General features: G+C 37.8%; 1 protein-coding gene across 2 annotated transcripts in view; it reads right to left on the bottom strand.

Annotated features, from left to right (window-relative positions):
- Nucleotides 1-18,287, bottom strand: part of TEDC1 (tubulin epsilon and delta complex 1) — a 51,000-nt gene that overhangs the window by 30,059 nt on the left and 2,654 nt on the right. For both annotated transcript variants that reach the window (XM_087962470.1, XM_026681816.2), the window contains 3 exons: nucleotides 18,055-18,133; nucleotides 15,875-16,077; nucleotides 3,079-3,246 (listed from right to left, as the gene is read on the bottom strand). In XM_087962470.1, the coding sequence (XP_087818596.1) occupies nucleotides 3,079-3,246; nucleotides 15,875-16,077; nucleotides 18,055-18,133 (450 nt within the window). The remainder of the gene's footprint in view (nucleotides 1-3,078; nucleotides 3,247-15,874; nucleotides 16,078-18,054; nucleotides 18,134-18,287) is intronic.

Here is an 18,287-nt window from a genome sequence, read left to right as displayed (position 1 = left end):
GGAGGGGGGGGGAGTATAAATTCCTGTTTAGGTTTCTATTTCTCGCTTAGCTTTCTTTGCGCAGCTGCAAATCTTTATCAAAATATGCCAAGGTCAAGAGACAGAGGCCTCATCACCACCTGAAGATGTCCACATGATCATATTCACAACTTTTAATTGGAAGAATCATTTGAACTATTGGGGGTGGGAACATTTCCATCACTTTGTATATGTGATCTGCGCGCCTAATTTCTCAGATTCAGAATTCTACTGTTGCTACCACTTCATTTTCAGTAAAAGATATATTTTCTCTAATTAAGGAGTCTAAGTATTTCTTTCTTGAATTTTGAATGGAGCACCACCTGACATTAACTTTTTTCGCAATTTTTTCAATAACTTTCCCCTCTTTTTACTTCCTATAGCCTTATTTTAAATTATCTCATTCCTTTCTTAATTCAATTACATATCTTTTTCTAATTTTTAAAATCTTTCCTATCAATGTTTTTATACTTTTGTCTGTCCTGTTTACAATTTCATATTATCTTTTCTCATAAAAAAATTTTCCCCTGTAATTACTAGACTGGAGTGTAACACCTTTGTATCTTTTTTCAAATCTTATTTAAAAATTTAAGTTACATCTTTACAGTTATAACATTCATTTTCTAACCTCTATTTTATAACACATACCTATTTTCAATCGAATTCTGCTTGGTACATTCCCTTAAAATACACATTAAATTCTTAAAAGAAAAACATTTATATGTATATATATATATATATATCTGTGTATATAGTATAACAATAGTAAATGGAATAATTATTCTATTCAAGTACAGCTCTGCCATTAATATTCATAACAATCTTTTACATTTCTATTTCTTTTAACAAACATTACCTAGTAATATCAGTTGTCTTTCACTTTAATCATTTATACTTCATATTTTATTTATTACTGTCTTTAAATAAAAACCAAACAATAGTTATTAACAGTAGTCAATAAAGTTATTATTCTTATTCAAGTTCATCTTATCAACTGATAAAAATCTTCCATGTTTCTTTTCAGTTTTTTAAAAACGTTCTTTTTAAATCATTGAGAGCCTTATTCTCTTTACAAACAAATATTCCACTACACATCAATAGAAATTTTTTCTATCACTTTAATCATCTAACATATTATATAACAATGCTATCCCATGCACCTTTGCAGAATCCTCTCCTTAAGTTCAATTTTAACCATTGTCTCTGTGTCTTCTAAATAGGTTTATACCTTTAATTTTTGTATGTTTTTCCTGTACCTCTATATCTTGTTTCTGTCTTTTGTCACTTCTTTTCCTTTCCCTGTTCCCTCTCTTCTTCTCCCTCCCCCTTTTATTCCCTTTTCTATCTGATTCTCCCTTCTGTGATCCTCCCTTCTGCTTCTTCCTGATATTATGATTACTTTTCAAATTACTCTTTTTTTGGTTGTTGCTTCAGTGCTTAAGTTTTTAACCCCCTTTCCCCCCCTTTCCCCTTTTTACCCCGCTTAAAATTGCTTGGTCATTAAAGATGGCTTCTTCATTGTCTTGCCCTTCTTGTTCTGCCAGCATTTCTTGTTGTTTTTCATAGTTCAAGATCTCCATTTCTAAAAATTGAAATATGAAGCCAAAAGATCCTCTTCTATCTTGTGCTTCTTCTTTTTGTTCTTTAAGTCTCATTTTTAACTCTTCAAGGAGTGATGCCGTTTAAAAAAAATTTAAACAACCCCCAATTGATTTTATTTTATTTCATTAGGATCCTCCATCCAAAGTTCCAGGAATCATCCAATAATCCAAAACTGTTTCTTGCTTCTTTTCTCACTTTCTCTTTCCAGGGGCTTTGTTATCTTGTAACAAAGTTTCAGCTACAATGTATCTTTTGCAAGCCTTGTTAAAATTCCACTATCAATTTTTTTTTTAAGTTCCAGGTGGTCTCCCCCATTTTCCAGATTCCACCCTCTTTTTTCCTTTTTCCCTCCGCTGCTTTCTTTCTTTTTTTAAAGAAAGTTTTTAAATTATCCAAGAATCTTTATCCCTTTGACACTCTATTTTCAGCTAGAAATAGCCTATTAATGTCAAAGTTGATTAGTATCAATTTCTTATTTGAATCTCTTCTTCTTAATGTTCCAAGTCAGTTAAAGCTGTTGATGTTAGAGGGAAAAAAGCCAATTCCGTTTCCTTTCCCTTTCTCTTTCGCAGCTTAAAATCTTTTTTAGGAATAGTATTAGTCTTTAAAATTCAGATTCCAGGTACCTTAAATAGATGTTCTCCATTCAACCCGGTCAGTCAAACTTTCTCCTTTAAACTTCCTCCTGCACAATCTTGTCCGGTCGGGTTCTTCTTTGAGGTGGCCATTTCTGACCACCGCTGCAACCACCTTTGGGAAAGGGAGTAATGGCCAGCCGAGGAGGAGAGATGAGGCTCTCCTCAATCCCGCTGACGGTTCCCCCTTCTTCACCACCTCTACGGGGTGGCTTCAGCCCCGAATCCGGGCGGCTCAGGGGGCTCCAGCGGCGACGGATCAAAACCATGGACGATCGCGATTTCAGTCTGTCGCCGAAGAAGCCCAAACTGGAAGTTACTTTGTATTATCCTGAAGATCTATAAATAAGTCATCTATGGCCTCTTGCAGCAGAAGTCTAAATTTCAATTAAGGCTTGGCTGCAAACTATTTCCCAGTTCAGCTCAATGGCTAAACTATGAACTAAAACCTGGAACTATGGCATGCATGGGAGGTAATACCCAAGCTGGAGGCTCTTCAAGACTCATAATGTCAAACCACAATTAACTGTTATATCAGAATAAATTGAATATGAATCTACAGTGGTTTCAGACTTATGAACTTTCAATTCAGTTTTAGTACCTAATAACCTTGGAACTAGAAAATAAAAAATATGACCACCATGTAAAGAAAATATACTCATTCTTCTTGCTACAAACGTTGGCTAAAAAAAATTAGATAAGACACAATCTTAAATCCTATTTTGTTTTAAAATCTCTTCTGAAAATCATAGAATCAAGACCACAGAAGGATGATGCCACAAAATATAAACTATTGCAAGTTTGCAACCCAAGTTCTACTTACCTTATGCAGTAACTTGCATCGCTCTTCCTGGTCAGAGTGGTAACTCCGCCACTGGAGTTTCAGATGGCCATTCAACCACTGAAGATATTGGACATCTTTCTGGCCTTTAATGTGAGGTTTAGAAACAAGGCTTTTTCCATCTTGCAAACATTTTAGAGGAGGATTGCACTAAGGAGGAAATAATAATAAAATCTATGAAAATGATGTTTGCTCTGAACCAACTCAGTTTTTCAATCTCCAAGATTTATTATGTAAGCTTAGAGTTATTTCTGTTGATGTTTAGTATTTGTTGTTGCCTAGAAATTTTAGCAGAATGCTATTGATAGTATAGTAATATATGTAGAGCTCTGTTTATTATTCTCTTTCTTGATTGTATTCTATCTCTATAGTATAACTTGAAAGGAAGTTCTCATAAACAGAAATTTTCCCTTTTCTGCTGTTATCACATTCAAGCAGCAACATGCAAATATTTTTGTAAAAAAGCATCAAAGTTTCTCCAAAAGATATATATTCAAGATGTTAAATTCAAGTTTGTTAAAATAAATGAAGCTCCCCAGAAGTGAAGAACAATTGACTTTATACAGACTATCTAAATTTCCTGAATATTTCATGAAAGATACATGCAAAAAATATTGATAAAGGGAATGTCACTGATAGCCCAAACACTGAGATTCATTATCTAAAATGGCTGAAGGACACCAAACATCTGCTCCTGACATATTCAAATATTCTAGTCTTTGAAAATATGCCAAATTGACTCCTTTATCAACAGTGCCAACTTTTTATTCTATCCAATGCAGTGGAATATTTGAAATAAATTATGTAAATTGATTTGGGACTGTGTCCATCAGGTTAAGTGTCTAAACACTGAACAGAACCAAATGTTGTATGGTGGGGGAAAATCTTCTAATTCATAATGGAAAGAGGAAATTGCTTGTCTCCTTCTAGGCTTTATGCCTGGCAGCTTTAGGATTAGGTTGATTTATGTAGGCACTATGCAGACCAGATTTTTGCCCTTAGAGATCTGTAAAAAATGCATGAATGTGAAAAAGCAAGTTAATGGTATACTTTTTGATTCAAAGAAAGTATGTTAAAGTGAACAGTCTTGAATTGTAGAATGTTTGGGGTAGAGTGCAAAATTAGTTGCTGAATGAAGTAACACCAGTGCCAAATAAACAAAACCATATCTGAGGATAAATGAAAAGGTTGGCAAATGCTTCATATTAGCAGGATTAAGAGAAGGATTAAAATGGTGCATTGGGTGTTTTAATATATACCTTTTCATTTATTTTATATATTTATTTCATATAGTGTGTATGTATGTGTGTGTATAGATATAGAGATATGATGCTTGATACATGAATGTACAAAAATGTATAAGAAGTTAGCACAGAAGCTGTGAACTCATACATAAATCTGAGTGTATTTATTTTAAATTTATTTTAAATAAATAAGTCTGAATTATGGGAATATTTAAACAAATAAAACTATGGAAGGAGGTTCTGCTAAAATATGGCATCATAACATTCTTTTGAAGTGTATAAAGATAACAAACATTCATTGTTCTTAAGGATTGAAAAGAGCTACCCTAATGGGTAAATGTTTGTTACTAAATTCTCAACATTGGGAAAAACTAACTCTTTACAATTAAAATTAACATGCAGTGGAAGAAGTCTCTTTACAAAAACATTCTGTTATTTTGAACTGCCACCTATTGGTGAATAAGTAGCACACTTACAGGATTAATTTATGGGACAAGGTGTAAATTTCAAACAATGACATCATTTTGCAAAGTTAAGTAATATCTATATTAGCCTTATTAAAATCAGGCAAATATTAAGTTTGAATGGATACAGTAGTAATAAGTTTGTAAGTGTATGTGGCAAGTATGTGTAAGAGGTCACTAATCTTGACTATCAAATCATAGTAGATACGCTACTATATCTCAATTCCGAAGTCCAGATTTTTATATCAAAACTGAGTAGTTCTATGCTACAAAGGTGTCTGTTTTTCATCTCACTCAATATTTTATGTATATTTCCTAACTGTTAAATCCCAAGATAAAGCCTTATTGCTCAGCCAACTCAAAAAATAAAAACCAGATGAATAGTTAATGTATTTGTTATCACCAACTGAGATATCATATTTAAGGCTTCTTTTTGGGGAGAGGAATGAGGGAAATTTTAAAAATTTGTAAGTAGAAAATCACTTCATTATTTTATTAAATATACTTTCACTTATTTTAAAAATAAGGAATATCCATTTTTCCTGGGGAAGCAGGAAGGGTATGCGGACTTGTAGTTGGTGCAGCCAGCGGATGGAAGACCTTGTGAAAAACGATGCAGCAGTTGAGGCCTGGACGGCCCAAGCAGAGGCTTGATGGTTATGCTTTAATGTTTGTTCAGAGCGCTTGTATTCTGCCTTTAGTACATCCTCGGGCTCAGTTGGAGTGCCTGAGGAGAAGGAAGCCACGACTGGGGCATCCGAGGAAACTGCAAAAGCGGTAGCTAGGGAAGGGCCCACATTGTAAAACCGCCTATCATGGGACGATGGGCGGTGGCCTGCTATCGGCGAGGTAAATTGCTCCTTGACTAAGTCCAGAAAAATGATGGGGGATGGAAGGACCTCCGAGTGAACAACACGTTTGGAGAAGAGGGAATCCCCATGCCCCGATTGCACCACTTGAGATTCGGGGGCAGCTTCCTCCGAGGACAACTGGGCTGTGACCAGTGCCTTGTGGAGGAAGGGTTTAAATAAGAAAGGTTTTGTTGAGGTAATTCCCCGTTAGGAGAATAAGTACATACAGGGAGACGTAGTGAGAGTAGTGAAGAATAACACACACACAGCACACAGATACACTGTACAGTAAATGTAGGTTTTTACTTCCCATAAAGGTTTAAGCAAAGTCCAAGATTAGCAGTCCAAGTCATTCACAGGTAAAGCAGTCAGTTTTCAGTCCAGGAATAATCCAAATATCAAAGTCCAGTATCAAAAACAGTTCAGTAACAGACTTACATCAAATCCAAGAACTATGATCAGTCAACAGTCAATAAGGAACAGCAACACTCTCCAGAAACAACAGAACAGGAACAGAAACTCACTGAGACTTCACTTTCTGAGACAAAACAAGACAGGTTTCTGGCTCCATCTTATGGCCATTTGCGGAACCACACCCAATTAGTTTTAGCATTCTCTTAAAGACATAGTATTAAAATGTTTATCCTAGTTTATATATTTCCAACCCAAATAACTGTTAAGTGACTTACATTCCTAACATTCTCCCCTTTGGGTAGGACAATATATACAACCTTACATTCTAAGTCCATAATCCTCGCAGCAAACCTTATGCTTTATAGAGCCTTGGGCCTTTGTAAAATAATCTGCTATATTGTTTTCTGACGTACAGTATTCCAGCTTAATCATCTTACTTTGCATACATTGTCTTACATTTAAATATCTTAAATCTGTGTGTTTCGTTCTTGTCTTAACAGCAATATTTGAAGTCATCTGTATTGCTGATTGTCTTCATAAACAACAATAGAATCTGTTACATCAATTCCCATGTCAATCAATAATTGCTCATAACAAACTAAATCTGTACATAATAAAGACAAACATGAGAATTCAGCCTCCATTGTTGACAAACTTAGATGTTTCTGTCTAATAGACCTCCATCCAATCAACACCTTTTCCCAATAATACTACAGTACCCGATGTAGATTTTCCTGTATTTATGTCTGTAGCAAAACTTGCATCAGCATATGCAGTTAAACTCAGTTCATCTTTAGGCTCCAAATACAATGCATAATGCATTGTTTGTTTCAGATATCTTAACACATGTTTAGCAGCTTGCTAGTGCCTTTCAGTCGGCTCAGCGTTAAATCTCGCTAATTGGTTAACACAGGATGCTATATCTGGCCTTGACCAATTACTGAGATAAGATAAACTACCAATCAAGGACTGATAAATGTTCTTATCAAAAATAGGACTTTGAACATCACCATGGCTAAACTCCTGGCTCATTGGTGTTTTAGCCGGTTTACAAAGTTCCATTTTAAAACTTTTTAGTAATTGGTTGGTTTTATCTGCCTGTGAGATTTTGTATCCTCCCCTAGTTTTATCTATCTTTAAATCAAGATATTGTTTGATTTCTCCTAACTGTTTTATCTTAAATTTCTTCTCTAACAGTGAGATTATTTTAGTAGCTTCTTGTTTAGTTTTGGTGATTAATGCTATGTCATCAATAAACAATAACAACAATGACACTACACCATTACTTTCCTTTTTAAACAAACATGGATCATGCTACTAACCTGGCTTTATGGGTAACAGTCCCATCCACACCTGTCTTCAGTTTATAAACCCATTTACATCCCATGGCTTGTTCACCTCGTGGTAACCTGACATTTTCATATACCCCCCGTTTTTGTAAGGATTTCAGTTCCTTATCCATTGCTTCCTGCCAAGCATCCTGATCCTTAGCAGGATACAGTTTCAGTTCATTATAGTTATTTGGAACTGTATTCACTTGGCATACAATACTAGCCTGATATCTATCAGGTGGTTGTGTTACTCGGGTTGAACGTCTAAGTAATACAGGGCTAACTGGTGGACTTTGCTGTTCCACCTGCTCCTGTTCTTCTACCTCCTCCTGTGCCTGTTTTTCTACTTCCTCCTGTGCCTTTTCTTCCTCTTTAATGGCTACTTGTGGTTTACTTAATTCATCTTTAGGGACTATTTGGGTGTCAATAATAATATCATTGCTGGATTCCTGTTCCAGTTTATCCCCCCAACGTATTCAAGAAATTTTGCACTAGCGCTACAATAAACATGAGCTGTGCCTTTATCCCAGAATCTAAACGATCTATGATTGGCTTCATAACCTACGAAAAATAATTTCTTAGCTCTACGTTGCCCTTTCATTCTTACTTGTGAGGGAATATGCACTCATGCTGGAGCTCCAAATGTGTGTAAATAACTTAAATTTGGTTTTCTGCCATGCCAATGAGGGAATGGCAATTCACCAGTTGTTGTATTCACCACATTGTTTAACATATGATTGCTACACATTATGGCCTCACCCCACAGTGTTTCAGGCAAAACTGAATCAGATAACATAGTGCGAGCCATGGCTTGTAATGTTTGCCCTCTTCATTCTACAAACGAGTTATGTTGTGGTCTTTAAGGTACAGAACGTTTATGCTCAACACCAGCCAATTTTAGCATTGTTTGGAATCTCTTGTTAATAAACTCAGTCCCGTTATCAGTAACTAAATTACTAATTACTTTACTCCTCATTTTTCTCTCAGGAAATCTTAGCCAGTTAAAGAAATGTTGGAACGTTTCTGTTTTGTTTTTCATTTAATAGCAGAAACCATACCGTGAGTAATGGTCCATTATACTCAAAACATAACAGGCACCTCCCAAACTGGGTTTCTTAGGAACAATTATGTCAGCAAACATAACCTCTAAAGGTTCTTTGGTCTTAAACCCATTTAGTTTGTTTGCTGGAGTAACCTTGCTTTTCTCCTGGCTACAGGCATGACAGTTTAAATACTTGCTGCAGGGTTTCAATTTTACTTCCTCTGACAATTCAACAGTTTGTTTGAGCATTTTGAAATTAATGTGCCCCAGACGTCTATGTAGTAAATGTATACATTCGTCATGTGGCTTAACATTGTTATAAACCGAGTTAGCCATCTGCAACTGGTCATCATGTATCACATATAAATCATTCTCTAAAGTAGCAGTAACACTTTTACCCTCTTTCTCTATTATAGTTATCTCCCCTAAAGGTTACTACATAACCAATATTAACTAAAGCCCTTACTGATAACAAATTAAATTTTAGTTTAGGTACATATAACATAGTTAAATGCTCATTTATAGAAGAACAATATGCAATACCTTTACCAGACGGTTTCATCTTCCATCCATTTGCCAATGATACATGTTGTTTACTCGTAGACATCTTTACAAACCTCTCTCTATTTTTAGTAATGCATCGCGATGCTCCACTATCAACAACCCACAAATCATGGTTTACAGTTGAATTGCTAGACATAGCTAAATTAAAATTCTTCTTAGCCTTCTGGTGATTCCCAGTATTCTGTTGTTTTTCTTTCTTACAGAATTTAGCTATATGTCCCCTAGCCCCACAAGAAAAACATTCCTAACATTATAGGCAGTTGAATACAAATCCTCTTCTTGTGGTTGTTCCTTCTTCAGTTGGTCCCTATCCAGTAGTCTTCTTGCCTCTTCTAACAACCTTCCAGTTATGTCAGTTAATGTCAATTTATCTCTGGGCAGGACTTCCAGTGAAGATACGTAATCATCATAACTTTCATCCAAGGAGGAAAGAATGATGTAAACTTGATGCAGCTCTGAAAATATCAGTTCCTTTTCATGTAGCTCTTGAAAAGTTCTTTTCATGAAGTTCAAATGAGCTAACATAAGTCCACCTTTCAGAAGACGTGCTCTAAACCAGGGATCCCCAACCTTTTCGACGCCGCGGCCCGGTTCCGACATCAGCTGGGCGCCGCGGCCCGGTACCGGCGTCAACTGGGCGCCGCCATCTTTTTATGACGAAAAGGCGCTTCCGGTGACGTCATCGAAGCGCTGTTCGTTATAAAAAGATGGCGGCGCCAGCTTCTGGTGAGCTTTTTCGGTAGAAATGGCTTTCTACCCGGAAAAGCTCACCGAAGTGCTGGCGCCGCCATCTTTTATGACGAAACAGCGCTCCGGTGAGCTTTCTACCCGGAAAAGCTCACCAGAAGCGCTTTTTACCAAAAAGATGGCGGCGCCCAGCAACCAGCGGCCCGGTAAGGCTTGTTCCGGCCCGGCACCGGTCCGCGCCCGGCGGTTGGGGACCCCTGCTCTAAACAGTTTACGTGTAAGATGTATGTGTGCACTTACACTGTCACGAACATAAATCCTCTTCAAATTCTCCCAACACCTAGCAGCAGACTCTTCTCCACGAATATGGATTAGCCGCTGGTCACCAGTGTTAGTCCAATTATACAAAGAGCTCGCGTTGTTCTGTTTAAAGTCAGCAAGCTTCTTGGCATCGTCCTCATTTTCTGGATCCCAAGCATTTACATCCGGTGGGTCTTGAACTACATTCCATAACCCTTCTCTATGCAGAAGTAGACTGCACTTCATAGACCAGGAAACATAGTTTGTTCCATCCAACCGGGTTATCAGTGATAGACTTGTTGAAGGGTCTTGTTCCATCTTTACCAGGACAGTAAACCAATTGAACAGTAAACAGTTGTCTGTATACAGTACTGTGAACTCACACCAACTCTCAGTTACCTGAGCCTGGTATGGCCTGGGCCCATAACCAGTGTTTAGGTAATTCCCCGTTAGGAGAATGAGCGCATACAGGGAGACGTAGTGAGAGTAGTGAAGAATAACACACACACAGCACACAGATACACTGTACAGTAAATGTAGGTTTTTACTTCCCATAAATGTTTAAGCAAAGTCCAAGTCATTCACAGGTAAAGCAGTCAGTTTTCAGTCCAGGAATAATCCAAATATCAAAGTCCAGTATCAAAAACAGTTCAGTAACAGACTTACATCAAATCCAAGAACTATGATCAGTCAACAGTCAATAAGGAACAGCAACACTCTCCAGAAACAACAGAACAGGAACAGAAATTCACTGAGACTTCACTTTCTGAGACTAAACAACCCAGGTTTCTGGCTTATGGCCATTTGCGGAACCACACCCAATTACAGTTTTAGCATTCTCTTAAAGGCATAGTATTAAAATGTCTATCCTAGTTTATATATTTCCAACCCAAATAACTGCTAGGTGACTTACATTCCTAACAGGTTTGAATACTGCAGCTGCGGGAGGTTGATCAGGCCTCAGATCCTCCTCTTCCTCCGAGAGGTTTGGTCCCAGATTTTTCCCTCAAATGCAGATGCAGGGGAGGGGCTATGCTCAGATGGTTCTGCGTAGTCTTCCTGTTCAAAATCACCCCATTCTGCATGGGTAGGAGGGGCCCTGTGCTCCACAAGTTGAGGCAATCTGGGCCTGAGAGTAGGCCATAAAAGTGGGTTGGGACCTGTCTGAGGGCCTAAAGATGTGTTGAAGCCTTCTGCTAGGCCCTGTCTGATGGCTATGGAGACTACATCGTGGATGTCAGAGGGTCTGCCACTCGGTGGAGGATCTGGGGGCCAAAGGCCTGCCGCTGTTGGGGTCAAAGTAGCTTCTGGTCTAGGTCAAGAGCTACTTTGGGCTATAGATGGCAGAGAAGAAGAGAGGTCCCAAGGGGCCTGTATGAAGTTGGGGCCTGATCTGCTCTTGAAGCCCAAATTGATCCTCAAGCCTCTCTGGGGACCAGGATTGGAGGTGGCTAAGAGGGGCTGGCGTTTCTGGAAGTAACCTGCCTGAACCACCAGAGGATTGGCTGGCTGGGGAGCCTGCTGCAGTTGTCCCCTCATTTGCTCAACAGTCTTGTTGAACTGCCTCTCCAATGTCTTTGTTTCTCTGCTTTTAGTTTGGCCCTGGATGTTTTCTTGGGGGCCAAGGCTTTGGCCCTGATCTTGGCCACTACCTCCCTTTGAACAGATTGAGAGCGGTCTCCTTTTTCTTTTGGCAGTCTGGAGGCCTTGGGTGTCCAGGCCCGAAAGCTCTGCGTGGATCTTGTCTTGATCCATAGTTGGCATAAGCAAACACAAGAGGTGCTGGGAGCGACCCTCGCTATGTGTTGCCTATGCATTAGTGTTAATTAGTGCCCTTTTTGGGGACAGGAGCAGGCTGTTGGTAGATGAGGCCACCTAAAATGGCCGCTTGCCACATGCGTTGGCAGAGGAAGCTTTCAAAATGGCCTCTCACATGAATTGCAGGCTATGATGGCTGTTAGTCACTCCTTAGGCTGGAAACAGCCCTGAGCGGTGAAATTGGCTAGAAAGAGAAAACTGTGTTTTTTTCCGATCAGCTGTAAGATGTGGTTATCGCCGATATGATCTTTACGATCACTGCAGCCGAAATCGCAGAGGAAGAGCTGTAGGGGAGGGCCAAGGGCTTCTCCCTTATTTACAGTTTCCCTTGGATTGAAAACATCGAATCCTCGGCGTTGCAGAAGGCACAGCTGCACTAGGTCCCCAGAAGCTGTGCCAATGATCTAAGATCGCTTTTTGACTTTTGCTTCTGACTAAAACTGCTTTCAGAGACACCAGCTCAATTATCATCGAAAGAAGCTGAGTCAAAGCTGGGGACACTCCCACAGGCTGCTCCTTTTATACAAGACAGACTCAGCTTGATGATGTCATCAGGAGGAATCTAACCCATCCTGGGCTCTCGCAGCAGCGTGAAGGAGAACATCAAGGCCCGTGGGTCGGATCCAGGTGCTTAGATTTGGCCTGCAGGGCCACCCTGGAAAAAGCCCACAGTAACTCTGCCAGCGAAAATGAAGCTCAGGAAGGTCCCATTTTCAGTTGCAATGGCCTCCTGCAGCTCTCTGCCAGTGAAAACAGTGCTGGGGGGGGGTGCCTAGGCTCCATTTTCATTCGCAGAGGGTACCAGGAGGCCGCCACGGCCAAAAATGGGGCCTGGGGGACAGCACACAGCCTCCCTGAGCTCTGTTTTTGCTGGCACAAGGCTAGCAAAACAAACTAAAAACAAAAGGAGAAATGTTTTCCCTTTTGCATTTAAGCATGCAAGAAGGGACAGCAAAGGAGAAAAGGAAAAAGAAAAAAAAGAAGAAAAGATGGGAAGAGAGCAAGAAAGGAAAAATAAGGAAAGGGGGGAAGTAAGAAGAAAGAAGAGGGAAGGAAAAAGAAAAGGAAGGGAGGGAGAGATTATAATGAGGGAAGTCCACTACAGGTGCCCCGATATGACTGATGTCGAGCTGGCTACGCCCACCCCAGCCATGCCCACCCCAGTCCCTCGAGGTCAAACATAACCCTGATGTAGCCCTCAATGAAATCGAGTGACACCCCTGCTATATAACAACTGTATTTATCCACACTAAATTTCATTCTGCTATTTTCAGCAAATTTCTCTATAGTATCTAAATCTGTTTGAATTTCATTTGCCTTGTTCAATTAGCCACCCGACTTTATATTTTCTGCAAATTCATAAAAATTCTCTTTGAAGTTTGTAATAAATCTTTATAAAGAGCAAAAATCATATCTTGTGGCAATCCATTCAGTGCCTCCCGTCCTCATATGATATGAAACTACTGTTTACCAGTCTTTTGAGTACAATTTTTGAAACATGTCAAAAGTGTCCATCTACGTGGATGGCATGATAATTAAGTCAAGACAATTGGGCAGAGAATTAATATATTTCATCAAAGTGTAAGAAAAATAACAAAACATTCGCCGCTTGACACATTCTGGAAACGATGTTTCTTTAGCAAGTTTCAAATTCCAGGATACTTTCACTGTTACTTGTCCCGGTCAGCAAAGATCACTTTCAATTCTTCACAGCTCCTCCTGCACTTTCTTTTCCCGGCTGAGCTCTTCTATGTGGCGGCCATTGCTGACCGCCGCTCAGCTGCCTTTGGAAAAGGGGGTTTCGCTGGCTAGGGAAGAGAAGTGCAATATCTCTCGACCCTGCCAGACCCCCCCCCCCGTCTTCGCCACCTTCTACGGAGGTGGCTTAGCCCCGAAGCCAAATGGCTCGGGGCACTCGGGCAGTGAACACAGGCAGAAACCACGTACAGTCGCGGATTCCTGCCTGCTCTGAAGCGCTGCATGTAAATTAAAGGAAAAGCTTTTTTTTTTTTTTTCACTCTCCTTCCGAACGTGACAGCGATAGAACCTTAAAAGAAATCGGAAAACCCGCATTGAAGGTATGGATTTCTGAACATTTAAAGGAAAATTGTTGCTGTAAGTGGGAAAGGAGAGGAAAAAAAATTGGAGTAGAATTTGAAAAAGGAGATTGCCTAGAACTTTAAAGAGCTTTGAATATTAATACGGCTTCTAAAAGATATATTTTAATTGGAACTCTTTGATCAAACAGCAACCCCAGAAAGAGAAATGGAAGAAAGAAAAAAGTATTAAAAGAAATAGTTTATTTGGATTCTTTGGTGACTTTGGAACTTTTGGGAATTATTCTTGATTAAAAACACTCGGGTGGTTGTTTTGGAAAAAAAATTTCTCTTCACGATGGCATTGCTTGTGGATGAACTAAAAATTGCATTTCAAAAATATAAAAAAGAAGAACAAGATGGAAAAGATACTTTGGGCACTCTTTTTCAATTTCTAGAAATGGCGGTATGCACATATGAAAAATTGACTGCGCAGCAGGACGACTGGGACAAAGAAGAAGCCATCTTTGATGAATAAATGGTTCTATTTGGGGAGGAGGAGAAAGAGGAAAAGAAAAGGGGGATTTTAAGGCTTGAAAAAACAACCAAAAAAGAGAAAAATGAGGTGAAAGGTGGATACAAGGTTAGAAAACAACAGAAAGGGGGAAAGCAGAAGAAGAAAAGGGAGGAGGAGAGACAAAGGGGTAAAAAGGGCAAGGAGAAGAATAAGCAAGAGCGAAAGGAGGGGATGAAAAGCCTTAATGGTGGGAAGCAAGATTTAAAGAAACAAAACTCATTTAGAGACAATGGGTAAATTTAATTGAAAAAAGGGATTCTGTAAGGTACATAAGGCTGTGTTTTTATATGTGTATCTAGAATAAAATGCTTAAGATATAAATGAGTATTAATATGTATGATTAGTTTCTTAATGGCATTGATAGTGGTTTTATATGCTTTTTCTTTGTTATTGTTGTGTTTTTTCCTTTCTCATAAAATTCATTGTGTAATTTTAGAATGTACTAAACAGAATCCCAATATAAGTTAAGTGTTATATTAAGTATTATTAAGCTAGGGGAAAGAGTTAAAGGCGTCACTCCAATCAGTGTACAGGAGAAGTTTGTTTAAAGAGAAAAGATGAATGAATGGATAGCTGGAAATAGAACAGACAAAGAATGATAAGTATTATGAATTGAACTGAGATGAGATAAATAAAATAAAACTAAGAAAGATAAAAGAGGGAAGAAGCTATATAGAAAATTGAAAATGGTAATAAGATATGGAATGGTATATAAAGTGAATATGATTTTTGAATTTGTGTCTGTGCGAAGTTTTAACCCGGGATCAAGCAACTTTCAGAAAAGATGTTTTATGTTTTTATGTTCTACGTTTTGTTTGTTTGTGTATTGTTTTTGAAAAGCAATAAAATTTTAATTAGCAAGAAATATAATTTGGATAATAGAATGAAAAGGAGAAGTTGGGATAAGATACGAAGCTGAACAGATAACGTAAATATATATATTACAATTTGGAATTATTTTGTATGTTCTATTGGTTTTTTCAGAAAAGATCTTTTATGTTATTATGCCTTGTTTGTTTGTGTATTGTTTTGTAAAACTAATTTGTCTTTAAAAAAAAAAAAACAAGCAAAAAAATTCTACAATATATCCTCACAGTGTCTAAACTATTTCTACCTAGAGATTGTCAACAACAGACTTGGAGAACCCAAAGGGGATGTCTATACTTCAGATGTCTTTCAGTAAGGAAGCTATATATCTTAAATTAGCGTAATTTCTAATCTGCCTGGAACAACTTTTCTATTTTAGCTCTAGGTAAAAAGGAATGCTTTCAACTCTTTTAAGCCATTTGTCTCTTAAACAATTTCCACAAAATATGCTGGGAACATGTACATCTGGTTGGAGTACATTAAAAATAACCTGCTTCTATTGCCAGTCTCATCAAACAACTGACCCATTCTCTATCTCTTATTTGGCTGCCAATGAAAATTATCTTGAGCCCCTTGAACTCACCATGCATACTGTTGCTTGATCCCAAAGTTTCAATCTGTTTAGTATCAGTAACTTTTCCATTAGAGCTATTCTGCAAAGGAACCAAGAAAGTGCCAATAGCAGTTCTCTGCTCGCTTTTGAACCATCAGCAGGAAGCTGATAAAATTTTAGCCTTCTATATCCGTAGCTCAAGGCTGCATATTTGACAAATCTGACTTGGGTGCCTAAAGAGGAGATAAGGTAAATGTTGATTATTTATTACCATTCAAGTAACCACTCTTCATCAAAAAGAGTGCCTAATGCTAAAGCAAGTAGAACCAAAATTTGGGAGGCAAGAGGATAAAATCCTATCACCTAAAGAGTTAATTTATACCATAGTAACCTAAGGACATGTTCAGTTTCCTTTTAAAAATTTTTGACATTCAAGGTTAGAGCCTCTGATAGCAACAATTATGTACAAGCCTGTCAGTACCATCTCCACTCCCCCAATGTGTGTGTGCTTTGTGCTTAAAATAAAGTGATCTCCCATTATCCCTGAATTCATTAAATTATTAAACAAAAGCTTTGTAGAATTATAAAATAAGAAGAATCCAATTGAATCCAATATTTTGTTCTGAGCAAAATAAATATTAAAATATTTACATAAAATAACTGTCCAAATTCTGTCCAAACATCTTCAGTGAAGAGAACCTCACCACCTTTTTGGGTAATTCATTCAATTGTCAAATTATAATGGTTACTGTTGGTTTTTCTTTATATAACTGGAGACTTTTTATAACTATAGTCTATTCTTCTATAGGAAATCTATTCAGATACTTAAAGGCCGCTATTATAAATTTTACAGTAATTATTATTTCTTGAGGGAAGACTAGAGAGTATCACATATGCCTCCTAATTTGGACTGCATCATTCCTAGAATGAGATAGTAGCACACTGCTAATCTATGCAAAGAGTAACATAACAGATTGCCAGCAGGGCTTTCTGCCTAAGCACCTTTGCACTTTTCTAGAACGAAAAAAGAAAGAAATTATCTATTTTAGGTTTTATCCTGTCTTAGATGCTAAAGTCATTTGAGTGATCTTCAGCTAATCACTTTCACTTACTCCTAAAAAGGCAATGGCAAACTGCTTCTGAAAACATTGCCAATAACCTGCACGGACTTATCCAGGCAGTTGGCTGAAGTCAAAACTGACTTGAAGACATCCATAAACAAATGCATTTACATCAATATGTTATGTAGAGTTCACTATATAAAAACTATAGCCATAGTGGAATCAAAGTAATGTACAGTACTAATAAAGCTGTAAACACAGTAATTTAATACTGTATATGAATATGTAATAAAATAATAAAACAATTATCAGATGTTTGTGAGAGAAAGCTGCTTGGAACAATCCAATCTGGATTTCATGGAGTTATAGTCATTCAGTTCTCAATGCATGTTTGCCCAGCATCAGAGTAGGATATACCATTGGTAAGATCTTACCTCTGAGTGTGAAAGAGTAGCGTAATGGTGAGGCAATTGAAACAATTATTCCTTGGTGAAGCATTTCTCAAAGCACTAGTGCTCCCCAGCATTGAGTAGAAAAACTATTTCTAGACTCTAGACTAGAGGCTAGATTGATTATTCTGATCAAATAGTGAAGCAAACATGGCTATCAATATGATTGCATTCGAGTATCTTCTCCCAATGCTGTGGAAGTTTTAAAAAAATCTGATTTTTTTAAAAAAAGTTGGATAACAAATGAAGCACTTGTAAGAATTACTAGTTGTAAGGCTTACTATGAGGATGACTGAACCCACATCAAAACACATTGCTACTTTTTGGCAATGAAAGCAGCAAAGAAACATCTACCTTGCAAAGCTTGCTGCATCATCAAATATTATCAATAATCACCTAATTGGCATTTGTTTTAACAAGTGGCAAGTGCCATTCCTCCAACATTCAGGCACCACCATAATTTCAGTGCCAAGCAAATATTTTCAAAGGCTTCTTAGTGTATCAAGATATGTTATACTTTTACTATTTTTATTCAAATTGTTGTAACTGCCCAAGTTTTTATCATTTTATATTTCATGTACTATCTTTCAGCCTGAGGCTGTCAATAAATTTCATAAACAAATAACACAGTTTTGTTACTTTCATTTTCCCCCCACCTTCCAAAACTAAATGTGTTTCCACATTTACAGTAATTTGCTACCTGTATCAGCAGACTTTATCAGTCCTCCACCATGGATATGATTCAGGAGATGATATAGTAGCTCCCAGAATGTTAAACTCTGTTTAAAATAGAGAACACTGAAGACATTTGCTGTAGTTTATATGACTTTGCTTGAATTTAACAACCTTTGTCCCATTCTATCAATACCCTTGTCAAATATTGAAATTCTAGATGGTTCTCGTTTAAAAGAAATGCTTTTTAAACCTCCAACA

This window comes from Notechis scutatus, chromosome 3 (genome assembly GCF_049901735.1).
Source record: "Notechis scutatus isolate UNSWTSFEM ecotype Mainland chromosome 3, rNotScu1.2, whole genome shotgun sequence".
NCBI classification, from domain to species: Eukaryota; Metazoa; Chordata; class Lepidosauria; order Squamata; family Elapidae; genus Notechis; species Notechis scutatus.
Note: the sequence above shows the minus strand (reverse complement) of the source record. Positions and strands in the feature narration are given on the sequence as shown.